The sequence below is a fragment of the Schistocerca cancellata genome, chromosome 4 (assembly GCF_023864275.1).
Source record: "Schistocerca cancellata isolate TAMUIC-IGC-003103 chromosome 4, iqSchCanc2.1, whole genome shotgun sequence".
Classification (NCBI taxonomy): Eukaryota; Metazoa; Arthropoda; class Insecta; order Orthoptera; family Acrididae; genus Schistocerca; species Schistocerca cancellata.
Window position 1 is genome coordinate 720,502,075 of NC_064629.1, and position 16,868 is coordinate 720,518,942.

Consider the following 16,868-nt stretch of genomic DNA (forward strand, 5'->3'; position numbering starts at 1 on the left):
TGAACTATTTTATTTGAAATGTTCATCAGACAGAACAGATCGATATTTAGATGTGATAAACTTGAGTGTTGAGTATAGTCCTCCTGAAGTCATAGTAGCTCGAACTGCACAGCTGCTGTATCCTTAATAATCTTACGAAGCATCAAGAAGGAAAGGACTTTCCGTGAATGAAAATGAAGGTTTTAGTGCCCTCAAATCATTAAATATGACATTTATTTCTTCAGCAAGGGCAGACATTCTACTTAAATAATTTTTTATTTGCATCTGAACTAAAGGAAGGCTTTCAGCAATTTTCTTCAAGCGTATGAAATGAACATATGTTTTAGTCTCAAGGTCTTTCCGAAAGAGTCTTTATTTGGAATGAAAGCTGAACACAGACTGCTCTGAATCAGAAATAATTTTATCTCTTGCTTACAATTATGTGTTTAGTGTTTGTAAATGCTGAACAATATCGTTAAAAAAGGCCATGCCTAACAACCACAGTGGCTCGTCAAGCTCAAGGAAAGATTTTCCTTTTCCATGCAGAAATTGCTTGACTGGATTCAGTAATTAGAAAAATCAGCCTAGGACATTACCTACTGGTAGCCATCTCACTAAACAATATGAAGACACATCATCAGGAAGGTCGTCACTGCTGATTTCTTCTGTGAAGGATTTGAACTGTCGGTATGATTTGGCATATGAGCGAATGTAGCTGACAATTTTTAGCACCACCTGCATAACGTGTGGATATATAAAATATTTAGATGTTAAATGTTCTCTATGAATAATACAGTGGACAGATAAGAAGTCAGTGTATGAAGTGTCAGCATTTAAAAGACCCACAAGGCCTTAGTTTTTATCGCAGGTACGAATCCTGCCTCAGGCGTGGATGTGTGTGATGTCCTTAGGTTAGTTGGGTTTAAGTAGTTCTAAGTTCTAGGGGACTGAGGACCTCAGATGTTAAGTCCCATAGTGCTCAGAGCCATTTGAACCATTTTGAACCTTACTTTTTACCTTTCATAGTCGGTGCACCTTCGGTTGAAATACTGACAATCTTCCCAGTAAGCACTGAATCGTTCACTGAAACACCATCCAGGGCTCCTTTCATGTCACAACCTCGTGTAATATCCTTCAATGAACAAGGTCTAAGAGCTCTTACACCGCCTCCAAGATGATACGTATTTCATAAATATTGCAAGTTGCGGTTTATCTTGGATATCTGTAGACCCATCCAAAGTCAGACTCATTGCTAAGCAGTCACTTATATTTTTTGTGATTTACTTACATTTTCATCACTAATAACAAAAACTCGCCTCTCTATTGTATGTCTAGAAGCGGGCATTTGGTTAACCAGTTTTTTTAGTTTCTTATTTTCGGGGTCTGAAGTAGAAACAACTTGTGCAATAATGACCTCTACACACTGCCCCTTGTGTATGGTTTCTTTGATTTTGCTATATTAAAAGCCAAAACTAAGCCAGCGTCGGTTGTTAAATTTGCTTCCCTGGTAAACAGGGTATAATCCTCTTCTGCCCTTCAAATTTTTCCTTTAATGACGAACATTTAGCTTTCCTGAACTGAGAACGAAGAGAAAAAGTCTTTGCTGGAACCACTGTGATTAGTGTAATGACAGCGTTTGTGATTACTAGCATTATACTGTGACAATACAAAAGACACATTGGTGTACCGTTCCTCTCTATAACAAGGAATTACCCCTCCCACTCTTGATTAAACTTTCTCTCCTTTTCTTATGATCCTTAGATAACATTGTAACTGTTAGCACACCAGCAATAATCATAAATTTACTTAAACAACGTCACTGCTCCCAGGAAAGTAACCACATTATTACACTACTGGCCATTAAAATTGCTACACCAAGAAGAAATGCGGATGATAAACGGGTATTCATTGGACAAATATAATATACTACAACTGACATGTGATTACATTTTCACGCAATTTGGGTGCATGGATCCTGAGAAATCAGTACCCAGAACAACCACCTCTGGCCGTAATAACGGCCATGATACGCCTGGTCATTGAGTCAAACAGAGCTTGGATGGCGTGTACAGGTACAGCTGCCCATGCAGCTTCAACACGATACCACAGTTCATCAAGAGTAGTGACTGGCGCATTGCTCGGCTACCGTTGACCACACGTTTTCAATTGGTGAGAGAGCTGGAGAATGTGCTAGCCAGGGCAGCAGTCGAACATTTTCTGTATCCAGAAAGGCCCGTACAGGGCCTGCAACATGCGGTCGTGCATTATCCTGCTGAAATGTAGGGTTTCGCAGGGATCGAATGACGGGTAGAGCCACGGGTCATAACACATCTGAAATGTAACGTCCACTGTTCAAAGTGCCGTCAATGCGAACAAGAGGTGACCGAGACGTGTAACCAGTGGCACCCCATACCATCATGCCGGGTGATACGCCAGTATGACGATGACGAATACACGGTTCCAATGTGCGTTCTCCGCGATGTCGCCAAACACGGATGCGACCATCATGATGCTGTAAACAGAACCTGGATTCATCCGAAAAAATGACGTTTCTGCCATTCATGCACCCAGGTTCGTGGTTGAGTACACCATCGCAGGCGCTCCTGTCTGTAATGCAGCGTCAAGGGTAACCGCAGCCATGGTCTCCGAGCTGATAGTCCATGCTGCTGCAAACGTCGTCGAACTCTTTGTGCAGATGGTTGTTGTTTTGCAAAGGTCCCCATCTGTTGACTCAGGGATCGAGACGTGGCTGCACGATCCGTTACAGCAATGCGTATAAAATGCCTGTCATCTCGAGTGCTAGTGATACGACGCCGTTGGGATCCAGCACGGCGTTCCGTATTATCCTCCTGAACCCACCGATTCCATATTCTGCTAACAGTCATTGGATCTCGACCAACGCGAGCAGCAATGTCGCGATACGATAAACCGCAATCGCGATAGGCTACAGTCCGACCTTTATCAAAGTCGGAAACGTGATGGTACGCATTTCTCCTCCTTACACGAGGCATAACAACAACGTTTCACCAGGCAACGCCGGTTAACTGCTGTTTGTGTATGAGAAATCGGTTGGAAGCTTTCCTCATGTCAGTTCGTTGTAGGTGTCGCCACCGGCGCCAACCTTGTGTGAATGCTCTGAAAAGCTAATAATTTGCATATCACAGCATCTTCTTCCTGTCGGTTAAATTTCGCGTCTGTAGCACGTCATCTTCGTGGTGTAGCAATTTTAATGGCCAGTAGTGTAGTTGCAATGTGACCGGCTATTGACTGCCACACCTCGAGACTGCGCTCCTACATATGTGCGCGGCGCGGCGGGCATTGTCAAATCGACAAGAAGGTTGAAAGTTTGTGAGTTCATGGGAGGAGTTCCTTTTGTAAAGGCCGCGTCAACAGCGGCCGCTCCGTGCTGCGCCAAACCAACAGACGGGGTTTACAGCGCGGTGCTGTGCGGCGCGTCAGGTGTGTGCTGCAAAGCGCGTCTCTTTGGGCAGCAATGAGTCAGTTCCGCACAGTGTCAGTGCATCAAAGCAAATGGTTCATTCGTGTGCGGCGCTAGAAGGGCGACGTTTCGTGTTTTCCATTTTTAATGACACCCACACGCGCACACAGGAACATTCCTGCGTTGCTAGGAACACTCTGCTCTACCTTTGTGCTGTTATGCGCCGTTCAGCGCTGCACTGAATCGTGCGTTTGTACGCGGCGCGGCGCGTCCAGTGTGGACGCAGCCATATACTGGCCATTAAAATTGCTACACCAAGAAGAAATGCAGATGATAAACGGCTATTCATTGGACAAATATATTATACTAGAACTGACATGTCGTTACATTTTCCCGCAATTTGGGTGCATAGATCCCACATGAACCATGGACCTTGTCGTTGGTGGGGAGGCTTCCGTGCCTCAGCGATACAGATAGCCGTACTGTAGGTGCAACCACAACGGAGGGGTATCTGTTGAGAGGCCAGACAAACGCTTGGATCCTGAAGAGGGGCAGCAGCCTTTTCAGTAGTTGCAGGGGCAACAGTCTGGATGATTGACTGATCTGGCCTTGTAACACTAACCAAAACAGCCTCGCTGTGCTGGTACTGCGAACGGCTGAAAGCAAGGGGAAACTACAGCCGTAATTTTTCCCGAGGGCATGCAGCTTTACTGTATGGTTAATGATGATGGCGTCCTCTTGGGTAAAATATTCCGGAGGTAAAATAGTCCCCCATTCGGATCTCAGGAGGACGTCGTTATCAGGAGAAAGAAAACTGGCGTTCTACGGATCGGAGCGTGGAATGTCAGATCCCTTAATCGGGCAGGTAGGTTAGAAAATTTAAAAAGGGAAATGGATAGGTTAAAGTTAGATATAGTGGGAATTAGTGAAGTTCGATGGCAGGAGGAACAAGACTTTTGTCAGGCGAATACAGGGTTATAAATACAAAGTTAAATAGGGGTAATGCAGGAGTAGGTTTAATAATGAATAAAAAAATAGGAGTGCGGGTAAGCTACTACAAACAGCATAGTGAACGCATTATTGTGACCAAGATAGACACGAAGCCCACGCCTACTACAGTAGTACAAGTTTATATGCCAACTAGCTCTGCAGATGACGAAGAAATTAAAGAAATGTATGACGAAATAAAAGAAGTTATTCAGATAGTGAAGGGAGACGAAAATTTAATAGTCATGAGTGAATGGAATTCGATAGTAGGAAAAGGGAGAGAAGGAAACGTAGTAGGTGAATATGGATTGGGGCTAAGAAATGAAAGAGGAAGCCGCCTGGTAGAATTTTGAACAGAGCACAACTGAATCATAGCTAACACTTGGTTCAAGAATCATAAAAGAAGGTTGTATACATGGAAGAAGCCTGGAGATACTAGAAGGTATCAGATAGATTGGATAATGGTAAGACAGATATTTAGGAACCAGGTTTTAAATTGTAAGACATTTCCAGGGGCAGATGCGGACTCTGACCACAATCTATTGGTTATGAACTGTAGATTAAAACTGAAGAAGCTACAAAAAGGTGGGAATTTAAGGAGATGGTACCTGGATAAACTGACTAAACCAGATGTTTTACAGAGTTTCAGGGAGAGCGTAAGGGAACAAATGGCAGGAATGGGGGAAAGAGATACAGTAGAAGAAGAATGGGTAGCTTTGAGGGATGAAGTAGTGAAGGCAGCAGAGGATCAAGTAGGTAAAAAGACGAGGGCTAGTAGAAATCCATGGGTAACAGGAGAAATATTGAATTTAATTGATGAAAAGAGAAAATATGAAAATGCAGTAAATGAAGCAGGCAAAAAGGAATACAAACGTTTCAAAAATGAGTTCGACAGGAAGTGCAAAATGGCTAAGCAGGGATGGCTAGAGGATAAATGTAAGGATGTAGAGGCGTATATCACTAGGGGTAAGATAGATACTGCCTACAGGAAAATTAAAGAGACCTTTGGAGAAAAGAGAACCACTTGTATGAATATTAAGAGCTCAGATGGAAACCCAGTTCTAAGCAAAGAAGGGAAAGCAGAAAGGTGGAAGGAGTATATGGAGGGTCTATAGAAGGGCGATGTACTTGAGGACAATATTATGGAAATGGAAGAGGATGTAGATGAAGATCAAATGGGAGATATGATACTGCGTGAAGAGTTTGACAGAGCACTGAAAGACCTGAGTCGAAACAAGGCCCCGGGAGTAGACAACATTCCATTAGAACTACTGACGGCCTTGGGAGAGCCAGTCCTGACAAAACTCTACCATCTGGTGAGCAAGATGTATGAGACAGGCGAAATGCCCTCAGACTTCAAGAAGAATATAATAATTCCAATCCCAAAGACAGCAGGTGTTGACAGGTGAGAAAATTACCGAACTATCAGTTTAATAAGTCACGGCTGAAAAATACTTACGCGAATTCTTTACAGACAAATGGAAAAACTAGTAGAAGCCGACCTCGGGGAAGATCAATTTGGATTCCGTAGAAACGTTGGAACACGTGAGGCAATACTGACCTTACGACTTATCTTAGAAGCTAGATTAAGGAAAGGCAAACCTACGTTTCTAGCATTTTAGACTTGGAGAAAGCTTTTGACAATGTTGACTGGAATACTCTCTTTCAAATTCTGAAGGTGGCAGGGGTAAAATACAGGGAGCGAAAGGATATTTACAATTTGTATAGAAACCAAATTGCAGTTATAAGAGTTAAGGGGCATGAAAGGGAAGCAGTGGTTGGGAAGGGTTGTAGCCTCTCCCCGATGTTATTCAATCTGTATATTGAGCAAGCAGTGAAGGAAACAAAAGAAAAATTCGGAGTAGGTATTAAAATCCATGGAGAAGAAATAAAAACTTTGAGGTTCGCCGATGACATTGTAATTCTGTCAGAAACAGCAAAGGACTTGGAAGAGCAGTTGAACGAAATGGGTAGTGTCTTGAAAGGAGGATATATGATGAACATCAACAAAAGCAACACGAGGATAATGGAATGTAGTCGAATTAAGTCGGGTGGTGCTGAGGGTATTAGATTAGGAAGTGAGACACTTAAAGTAGTAAAAGAGTTTTGCTATTTGGGGAGCAAAATAACTGATGATGGTCGAAGTAGAGAGGATATAAAATGTATACTGGCAATGGGAAGGTAAGCGTTTCTGAAGAAGAGAAATTTGTTAACATCGAGTATAGATTTAAGTGTCAGGAAGTCGTTTCTGAAAGTATTTGTATGGAGTGTAGCCATGTATGGAAGTGATACGTGGACGATAAATAGTTTAGACAAGAAGAGAGTAGAAGCTTTCGAAATGTGGTGCTACAGAAGAGTGCTGAAGATTAGATGGGTAGTTCACTTACCTAATGAGGAGGTGTTGAATAGGAGTGGGGAGAAGAGAAGTTTGTGGCACAACTTGATTAGAAGAAGGGATCGGTTGGTAGGACATATTCTGAAGCATCAAGGGATCACCAATTTAGTATTGGTGGGCAGCGTAGAGGGTAAAAATCGTAGAAGGAGACCAAGAGATGAATACACCAAGCAGATACAGAAGGATGTAGGTTGCAGTAGGTACTGGGAGATGAAGAAGCTGCACAGGATAGAGTAGCATGGAGAGCTGCATCAAACCAGTCTCAGGACTGAAGACCACAACAACAACAACAACAACAACAACAAGATCCTGAGAAATCAGTACCAAGAACAACCACCTCTTACAGTAATAACGGCCTTGATACGCTTGGGCAATGAGTCAAACAGAGCTTGGATGGCGTGTACAGGGACAGCTGCCCATGCAGCTTCAACACGATACCACAGTCCATCAAGAGTAGTGACTGGCGTATTGAGAAGAGCCAGTTGCTCGGCCACCACTTACCTACGTTTTCAATTGGTGAGAGATCTGGAGAATGTGCTGGCCAGGGCAGCACTCGAACATTTTCTGTATCCAGAAAGGCCCGTACAGGACCTGCAACATGCGGTCGTGCATTATCCTGCTGAAATGTAGGGTTTCGCAGAGATCGAATTAAGGGTAGAGCCACGGGTCATAACACATCTGAAATGTAACGTCCACTGTTCAAAGTACCGTCAATGCGAACAAGAGGTGACCGAGACGTGTAACCAATGGCACCCCATACCATTACGCCAGGTGATACGCCAGTATGTCGATGACGAATACACGCTTCCAATGTGCGTTCACCGCGATGTCGCCAAACACAGAACCGACCATCATGGTGCTGGAAATAGAACCTGGATTCATCCGAAAAAATGACGTTCTGCTATTCGTGCACCCAGGTTCGTCGTTGAGTACACCATCGCAGGCGCTCCTGTCTGTGATGCAGCATCTTGGGCAACCGCAGCCATGGTCTCTGAGCTGATAGTCCATGCTGCTGCAAACGTCGTCGAACTCTTTGTGCAGATGGTTGTTGTCTTGCAAACGTCCCCATCTGTTGACTCAGGGATCGAGACGTGGCTGCACGATCCGTTACAGCCATGCGGATAAGATTCCTGTGGTCTCGACTGCTAGTGATACGAGGCCGTTGGGATCCAGCGCGGCGTTCCGTTTTACCCTGCTGAACTCACCGATTCCATATTCTGCTAACAGTCATTGGGTCTCTACCAACACGAGCAGCAATGTCGCGATACGATAAACCGCAATCGCGATAGACGACAATCCAACCTTTATCAAAGTCGGAAACGTGATGGTACGCATTTCTCCTTCTTACACGAGGCATCACAACTACGTTTTACCTGGCTACGCCAGTCAACTGCTGTTTGTGTATGAGAAATCGGTTGGAAACTTTCCTCATGTCAGCACGTTGTAGGCGTCGCCACCGGCGCCAACCTTGTGTGAATGCTCTGAAAAGCTAATCATTTGCATATCACAGCATCTTCTTCCTGTCGGTTAAATTTCGCGTCTGTAGCTCGTCACCTTCGTGGTGTAGCAATTTTAATGGCCAGTAGTGTACATTGAGATGACAAGTCATGGGATAGCGATATGGCCGGCCGGTGTGACCGAGCGGTTCTAGGCACTTTAGTCCAGAACCTCGCAACTGCTACGGTCGCAGGTTCGAATCCTGCCTCGGGTATGGATGTATGTGATGTCCTTAGGTTAGTTAGGTTTAAGTAATTCTGCATGGATGTATGTGATGTCCTTAGGTTAGTTAGGTTTAAGTAATTCTAAGTTCTAGGGGACTGTTGACCTCAGATGTTAAGTCCCATAGTGCTCAGAGCCATTTCAACCATTTTTGATAGCGATATGCACATATACAGATGGCGGTGGTATCGCGTACACAAGGTATAAAAGGACTGTGGTTTGGCAGTAGATGATGGACGCGAGTGCCTTAGTATCAGCAGGACATCACCTGTAGATCCTCTCCGGGACTCGTGACTGTGTCAGTTGGATCCTAAACGATTGGAAAGGTCGTGGACTAATCAAATGAGTCCTGATTTCAGTTGGTACGAGCTGACGGTAGATTTCGAGTGTGACCCAGACGCCACGAAGACACGACCCCAAGTTGTCAGCAAGGCACTATGCAAGCTGGTGGTGGTTTCATAATGGTGTGGGTTTTGTTTCGATGGAATAGACTGGACCCTCTGGTCCAATTGGACCGATCTTTGGAGGAGGAGATTATGGTTTAACGTCCCGCCGACAACGAGTTCATTAGAGACGGAGCACAAGCTCGGATTAGGGAAGGATTGGGAAGGAAATCGGCCGTGCCCTTTCAAAGGAACCATCCTGGCATTTGCCTGAAACGATTTAGGGAAATCACGGAAAACAAAATGGTTCAAATGGCTCTAAGCATTATGGGACTTAACATCTGAGGTCGTCAGTCCCCTAGACTTAGAACTACTTGTACCTAACTAACCTAAGGACATCACTCACATCCATGCCCGAGGCAGGATTCGAACCTGCGACCGTAGCAGCCGCGTGGTTCCGGACTGAAGCACCTAGAACCGCTCGACCACAGCGGCCGGCCTCACGGAAAACCTAAATCAGGATGGGAGGAGACGGGTTTGAACCGTCGTCCTCCCGAATGCGAGTCTTCCTGTTTTCACGATTGATCTGTGTTCAGTTTTTCAAGGCCTATCCACTGTGCCGACTTATAACTAAATCTGAGGGGGGTGCGGTGGGGAGGTTCCCTTGTTAGATATTTAGCTGAATTTATCGCCTTTAAATTAGTGTCACTTATACTGTAACCGAAATTTAACGGAATTTTTTATTCCTCCTGTAGAGGACCTCACAGTTTTCATTGCTTTTTGCACAACAGCAATGGCACTCCGTCTTCAGGCCACAAGTTGCCCATCGGGACCATCCGACCGCCGTGTCATCATCAGCTGAGGATGCTGACAGGAGGGGCGTGTGGTCAGCATACTGCACTCCCGGTCGTTATGATGGTTTTCTTTGACCGGAGCCGCTACTAGTCGGTCGAGTAGCTCCTCAGTTGGCATGCACAACAGCAATACCTTGTATAAATCTTTTTGCAGTTACTTTCAATCTCATTGCGGCTTTTCCGGACGGTAAACGACTGCGTCATCAGCAAACAATGTACGAGAGCAGCTCGTTTACACAGATTAAGAGCAGCAGAGGGCCTACAACACTTTCTCGGGGGGGGCTCAGATGTCACTTCGTCTTCAGTAGTTGATTTCCCATCAATTACTGCGAACTGTAAGCTTTCTAACATGAAATCTCGAATTCAGGCGCACAACTCAGATTGAAACTGAAGAAACTGCAAAAAGGTGGGAATTTAAGGAGATGGGACCTGGATAAACTGAAAGAACCAGAGGTTGTAGAGAGTTTCAGGGAGAGCATAAGGGAACAATTGACAGGAATGGGGGAAAGAAATACAGTAGAAGAAGAATGGGTAGCTCTGAGGGATGAAGTAGTGAAGGCAGCAGAGGATCAAGTAGGTAAAAAGACGAGGCCTAATAGAAATCCTTGGGTAACAGAAGAAATATTGAATTTAATTGATGAAAGGAGAAAATATAAAAATGCAGTAAATGAAGCAGGCAAAAAGGAATACAAACGTCTCAAAAATGATATCGACAGGAAGTGCAAAATGGCTAATCACGGATGGCTAGAGGACAAATGTAAGGATGTAGAGGCTTGTCTCACTATGGGTAAGATATATACTGCCTACAGGAAAATTAAAGAAACCTTTGGAGAGAAGAGAACCACTTGTATGAATATCAAGAGCTCAGATGGCAACCCAGTTCTAAGCAAAGAAGGGAAGGCAGAAAGGTGGAAGGAGTATATAGAGGGTTTATACAAGGGCGATGTACTTGAGGACAATATTATGGAAATGGAAGATGATGTAGATGAAGACGAAATGGGAGATAAGATACTGCGTGAAGAGTTTGACAGAGCACTGAAAGACCTGAGTCGAAACAAGGCCCCGGGAGTAAACAACATTCCATTTGAACTACTGATGGCCTCGGGAGAGCCAGTCATGACAAAACTCTACCATCTGGTGAGCACGATGTATGAGACAGGCGAAATACCCTCAGACTTCAGGAAGAATATAATAATTCCAATCCCAAAGAAAGCAGGTGTTGACAGATGTGAAAATTACCGAACTATCAGTTTAATAAGTCACAGCTGCAAAATACTAACGCGAATTCTTTACAGACGAATGGAAAAACTGGTAGAAGCCGACCTTGGGAAAGATCAGTTTGGATTCCATAGAAATGTTGGAACACGTGAGGCAATACTGACCTTACGACTTATCTTAGAAGAAAGATTAAGAAAAGGCAAACCTACGTTTCTAGCATTTGTAGACTTAGGGAAAGCTTTTGACAATGTTGACTGGAATACTCTCTTTCAAATTCTGAAGGTGGCAGGGGTAAAATACAGGGAGCGAAAGGCTATTTACAGTTTGTACAGAAACCAGATGGCAGTTATAAGAGTCGAGGGGCATGAAAGGGAAGCAGTGGTTGGGAAAGGAGTAAGACAGGGTTGTAGCCTCTCCCCGATGTTATTCAATCTGTATATTGAGCAAGCAGTAAAGGAAACAAAAGAAAAATTCGGAGTAGGTATTAAAATTCATGGAGGAGAAGTAAAAACTTTGTGGTTCGCCGATGACATTGTAATTCTGTCAGAGACAGCAAAGGACTTGGAAGGGCAGTTGAACGGAATGGACAGTGTCTTGAAAGGAGGATATAAGATGAACATCAACAAAAGCAAAACGAGGATAATGGAATGTAGTCAAATTAAGTCGGGTGATGCTGAGGGAATTAGATTAGTAAATGAGACACTTAAAGTAGTAAAGGAGTTTTGCTATTTAGGGAGTAAAATAACCGATGATGGTCGAAGTAGAGAGGATATAAAATGTAGACTGGCAATGGCAAGGAAAGCGTTTCTCAAGAAGAGGAATTTGTTAACATCGAGTATAGATTTAAGTGTCAGGAAGTCGTTTCTGAAAGTATTTGTATGGAGTGTAGCCATGTATGGAAGTGAAACATGGACGATAACTAGTTTGGACAAGAAGAGAATAGAAGCTTTCGAAATGTGGTGCTACAGAAGAATGCTGAAGATAAGGTGGGTAGATCACGTAACTAATGAGGTGGTATTGAATAGGATTGGGGAGAAGAGAAGTTTGTGGCACAACTTGACTAGAAGAAGGGATCGGTTGGTAGGACATGTTTTGAGGCATCAAGGGATCACAAATTTAGCATTGGAGGGCAGTGTGGAGGGTAAAAATCGTAGAGGGAGACCAAGAGATGAATACACTAAGCAGATTCAGAAGGATGTAGGTTGCAGTAGATACTGGGAGATGAAGAAGCTTGCACAGAATAGAGTAGCATGGAGAGCTGCATCAAACCAGTCTCAGGACTGATGACCACAACAACAACAACTCAGACGATACTCCACAGGAACGCGATTTGATTAGGAACTGTGTCAAAAGCGTTCTGGAAAGGTAGAAATAGGGAATCAGCTAGAAATCTGACGATAACACTCATTACTTCATTCAATAAAGATACAGTTGTGTTTTACAAGATTGATACTTTCTGAACCCGAGGTGATCTTGTGTCAATAGATCGGTTTCTTTGAGATATTCCATGATGTTGGAACGCAGTATACGTTCAAAAATTCTACTACGTATCAATGTCGATGATATGAATTCGTTTATGAATGACGTAATATTTTTCTGGTTTATTAGGTTACAAAAATGCAAGTGTTTATTCACGGTCATCAGTATACACTGAGGTGACAAAAATCATGGGATACAGCTATGCACATATGGCGATGGCGGTAGTACAGCATACATGTGATATAAAAAGGCAGTACATGGACGAAGCTGTCATTTGTACCCCGATGAAAAGGCTTCCGACGTAATTATGGTCGCACGACGGGAATTCGCAGACTTTGAACGCGGAATGGTAGTTGGAGATAGACGCATGTGACATTCCATTTCGGAAATAGTTACAGAAATCGATATTCCGATATCCACAGTGTTAAGACTGTGACGAGAATATCAAACAACACAGTAGCCGATGGACTTCACTTAACGACCAAAAGCAGCGCCATCTGCGTAGAGTTGTCAATGCTAACAGCCAAGCAACACTGCGTGAAATAACCGCAGAAATAAATGTGAGACGTACAACAAAACATATCTGTCAGGATAGTGCGGCGACGTTTGGCGTTAATGGGTTATACTAGCAGACGACCAAAGTGAGTGCCTTTGCTAACAGCACACGACTTCGCCTGCAGCGCCACTCCTGGGCTCGTGAATATATCGTTTGGACGCTAAACGATTGGAAAATCGTGACCTGGTCAGATGTGTCGATTTCAATTGGTAAGAGTTGATGGTAGGGTTCGAGCGCGCCGTAGACCCCACGAATCCATGGACCAAAGTTGTCAACAAGGCACTGTGCAATCTTCTGGTGACTCCATAATAGTGTGTGCTTTGTTTACAAGGAATCGGCAGGGTCCTCTGGTCTAACTGAATCGATCATTGACTGGAAATGGTTATGATCGGGTACTTGGAGACCATTTGCAGCCATTCATGGACTTCATGTTCCCAAACGACGACGGAATATTTATGGGTGACAGTGCGCCATGTCACCTGGCCACGATTATTCGCGATTGGTTTGAAGAACATTCTGGAGAATTCGAGCGAATGATTTAGCCACCCATATCGCCTGACATGAATCCTATCGAACATTTATGGGACAATCGAGAGGTCAGTTTGTGCAGAAAATCCTACACCTTCTTCTTCTTCTTCTTCTTCTTCCTGCGTTACGGCCTCTGTAGGACCAGGAGTAACTCCTTCGTGGACTGCATTTTCCTCTTCTTTTCCCATAACCTCTTCATTCTTTCTCTTCTTCTCTCCCGCTCTTCTTCCGAGATCTTCAGTTTCCGTTTCTCCTGTCGGCTCCACTGGTGACACTCTAATGTTTTCCTGTATTCTTCTCTGTCATTGATCTCCGGCATATTTGTCGGTGTATATTTGTTCCTCCAATTTTCCTTTCCTTCGACCTTGATCCCCTATTCCAACCAGTCCTTCCGAAGTTCAACAACCCACTTGGTTCCTGTCTTTCCTCTTGTCCTCGCTGTTGTTTCCCACACTCTCTTCGTCATTCTGTCCATATTCATCCTAACTACAAGTCCAGCAAACCTTGCCCTTTTGAGTCTGATTTTCCCGGATATTGTTCTCATGTTCCAGTACAATTCTTCCCTAGGTCTTTGCATCCACCTCTCTCCACCTCTTTTGGGACCTAGTATATTTCTCAGTATTTTTCTCTCTTCTTTCTCTAATTGTTCTGCCCCATTTCTTCCTAGTGCCATCGTCTCAGCAGCATATAATACTGCATTCCTCACCGTTGCCTTGTAGTGGCTTATCTTTGCCTCTGTGGATATATTATTTTTATTGTCATGCAGAAGGCTGACCTCATCTTCTTTATCCTCTCTATTATTCCCTCCTTGCTCCTGTTCGTTCCTGTTATAAATTCTCCCTTGCACAGTGCCTTCCAGTGTTTCCCAGTCTGCAGTGGTATTTAATGTCTTTGTCTTGTTATAGGCGATTCTCAGTCCCATATTTCTGGCTACCTTACTTAAGTTGTCGAGTTGTGTCTTTGCGTCTTCTTCCGTCTCATTTACCATGTCATCTGCAAAGGCTAGGCCGTCCACTTGAGCCCTGTTGTCCTTTTTGTCCCCCACATGGATCTTCGGTATTCCCATTTCCTCGACAACACTTTCTCAATTTTCGACGGCTACAGAGGCAGCATGACTCAATATTTCTGCAGGGGACTTCCAACGACTTCTTGAGTCGATTCCTCATCGAGCTGCTTCACTACGACAGGCAAAAGGAGATTCGACACGATATTAGGAGGTATCCCTTGACTTTTGTCACTTTAGTGTATGAATGGATATGTACGAGTATAAAGTACTATTAATGCGTTCTTCTTTTTCTAGTGCCTTTGTTCTGCATCGGCGCAGGGTCAGCATGGTTATTAACGGATTTGACATGGTTAATTTAAGAGTGGCTGGATGCCCCACGCCGCCACCCCGTTACCCCCTACCCCGTAAGGATGGAATATGTGTACCCCAACTGTCTGCTTGTAGTGTTATTCGTGTGAAAGTGAGCGAAACTTTTCTAAACGTTTGTGAATCATATAACTGAGGCAAGACGGGTACCAGCGCGGCATTCACGTAGTGGGATGTGGGAAACAGCCTAAAAATCAAATCCAGGTCGGCACAACGAACCTCATTACTCCACCGGGCGGATTCGATCCGGTACCGGCGCAACACCCTCTCCCGAAATTAGCACTTAGATACACGCTGCAACCCGGGTGGGTTAATTACTATTAATCCATAGGAATTATAAAATATTAAATGCCAGTGAGCAGCAACTTTGTTTTATTATGAGTGTATCGACTCATTAACTGAAACTACATTGTTATGACAATATGTTGTAGTGAATGAGTGGAGATGTTAAAGTTGGTGAATACTGCAGGTGGGTGTGCAGGCGGCACCTCGGCGAGTCCTGGACAGCATTCTGTTTGGCTCGCAGCATTGGGATTCCGACTTGGCGCGCTCGCGGCTGCACCAGGTACGTGTCGCGGTTAATTTGTAGTTTTTAATTAAATGAGCACTCTAGATTTAGGAACTTACAAGATTTTCTCGGCGTAGGCATATTATAGAATTTATTTTATTTACTGTGGGTGAGCCGGCCGCTGTGGAAGAACGGTTCTAGGCGCTTCAGTCTGGAACTGCGCGACCTCTACGGTTGCAGGTTCAAATCCTGCCTCGGGCATGAATGTGTGCGATGTCCTTAGGTTAGTTAGGTTTAAGTAGTTCTAAGTTCTAGGGGACTGATGACCTCAGATGTTAAGTCTTATAGTGCTCAGAGCCATTTGAACCATTTGAACTGTGGGTGACGAACAACAACTAAGATTTATACTGGGGGTTTTTGTAGGAATGATACACAAACAGTCGCTTTTCTTAAGTTTCAAACGATTTATTGCACCACTAACTAGTTATCGAGTCATTGCAGGCTCATCGTCACATGGAGGCGTTACGGGAACTTTATTTTCTGGACTATGTGCAGCTAGACGCCAGGGTCGTACTGACTGCGTTTCTTTCTGATTATCCATGACAAATTCATTCCGACAGTGTGCACTGAGGTGATAAAACTCATAGGATTGCGATGCGCACATATACAGATGGCGGAAGTATCGAGTACACTAGGTATAAAAGGACAGTGTATTGGCGGAACTGTCATTTGTACTTGCTGATCCATGTGAAAAAGTTTCCGAAGTGAGTTTGACTTGGACGCGGAATGGTAGTTCGAGATAGATGCAGTGGAGACTCCGTTTCTGAATCCATTAGGGAATTCAATATTCCTAAATCCACAGTGTCAAGTGTGTGTCGAGAATACCAAATTTCAGGCACTACCTCTCAACACGGACAACACAGTGGCCTACGGACTTCACTTAACGACCGAAACCAGCGGCTCTTGCGTGGAGTTTCCAGTGCTAACAGCCATGCATCTCTGCGTGAAATAACCGCAGAAATCAATGTGTGACGTACAACAAATATATCTGTTAGGACAGTGTGGCGACGTTTGGTGTTAATGGGTTATGCCAGCAGACGACTGACGCGAGTGCCTTTGCTAACAGCCCGACGTCGCCTGCAGCGCCTCTCCTGGGCTATTTCAGTTGGACCTGGACCTGGACCTGGAAAATCGTGCCCTCGTCAGATCAGTCCTGATTTCAGTTAGTAAGAACTGATGGTTGGGTTCGAGTGTGGCGCAGACCCCACGAACCCATGGACCCAAGATGTCAACAAGGCACTGTGCAAGCTTCTGGTGACACCAATTTGGAATACGGTTCAGAGCAATCAAATAATTCCAGTTATTTCTGAACTATGTCGACATCACATAATCATGGAGGAGTTGTCCAATAGCTGCACAAAATGATTCGCAAAACTTTCCTGGGTACATGT

The 16,868-nt window shown here is 44.2% G+C and overlaps 1 protein-coding gene across 1 annotated transcript in view; it reads left to right on the top strand.

Annotated features, from left to right (window-relative positions):
- The window catches only part of LOC126184405 (uncharacterized), a 281,884-nt gene that overhangs the window by 239,176 nt on the left and 25,840 nt on the right, over nucleotides 1–16,868 (top strand). Inside the window, exon 2 of the mRNA XM_049926789.1 lies at nucleotides 15,379–15,474. Coding sequence (XP_049782746.1) covers nucleotides 15,379–15,474 — 96 coding nt within the window. The remainder of the gene's footprint in view (nucleotides 1–15,378; nucleotides 15,475–16,868) is intronic.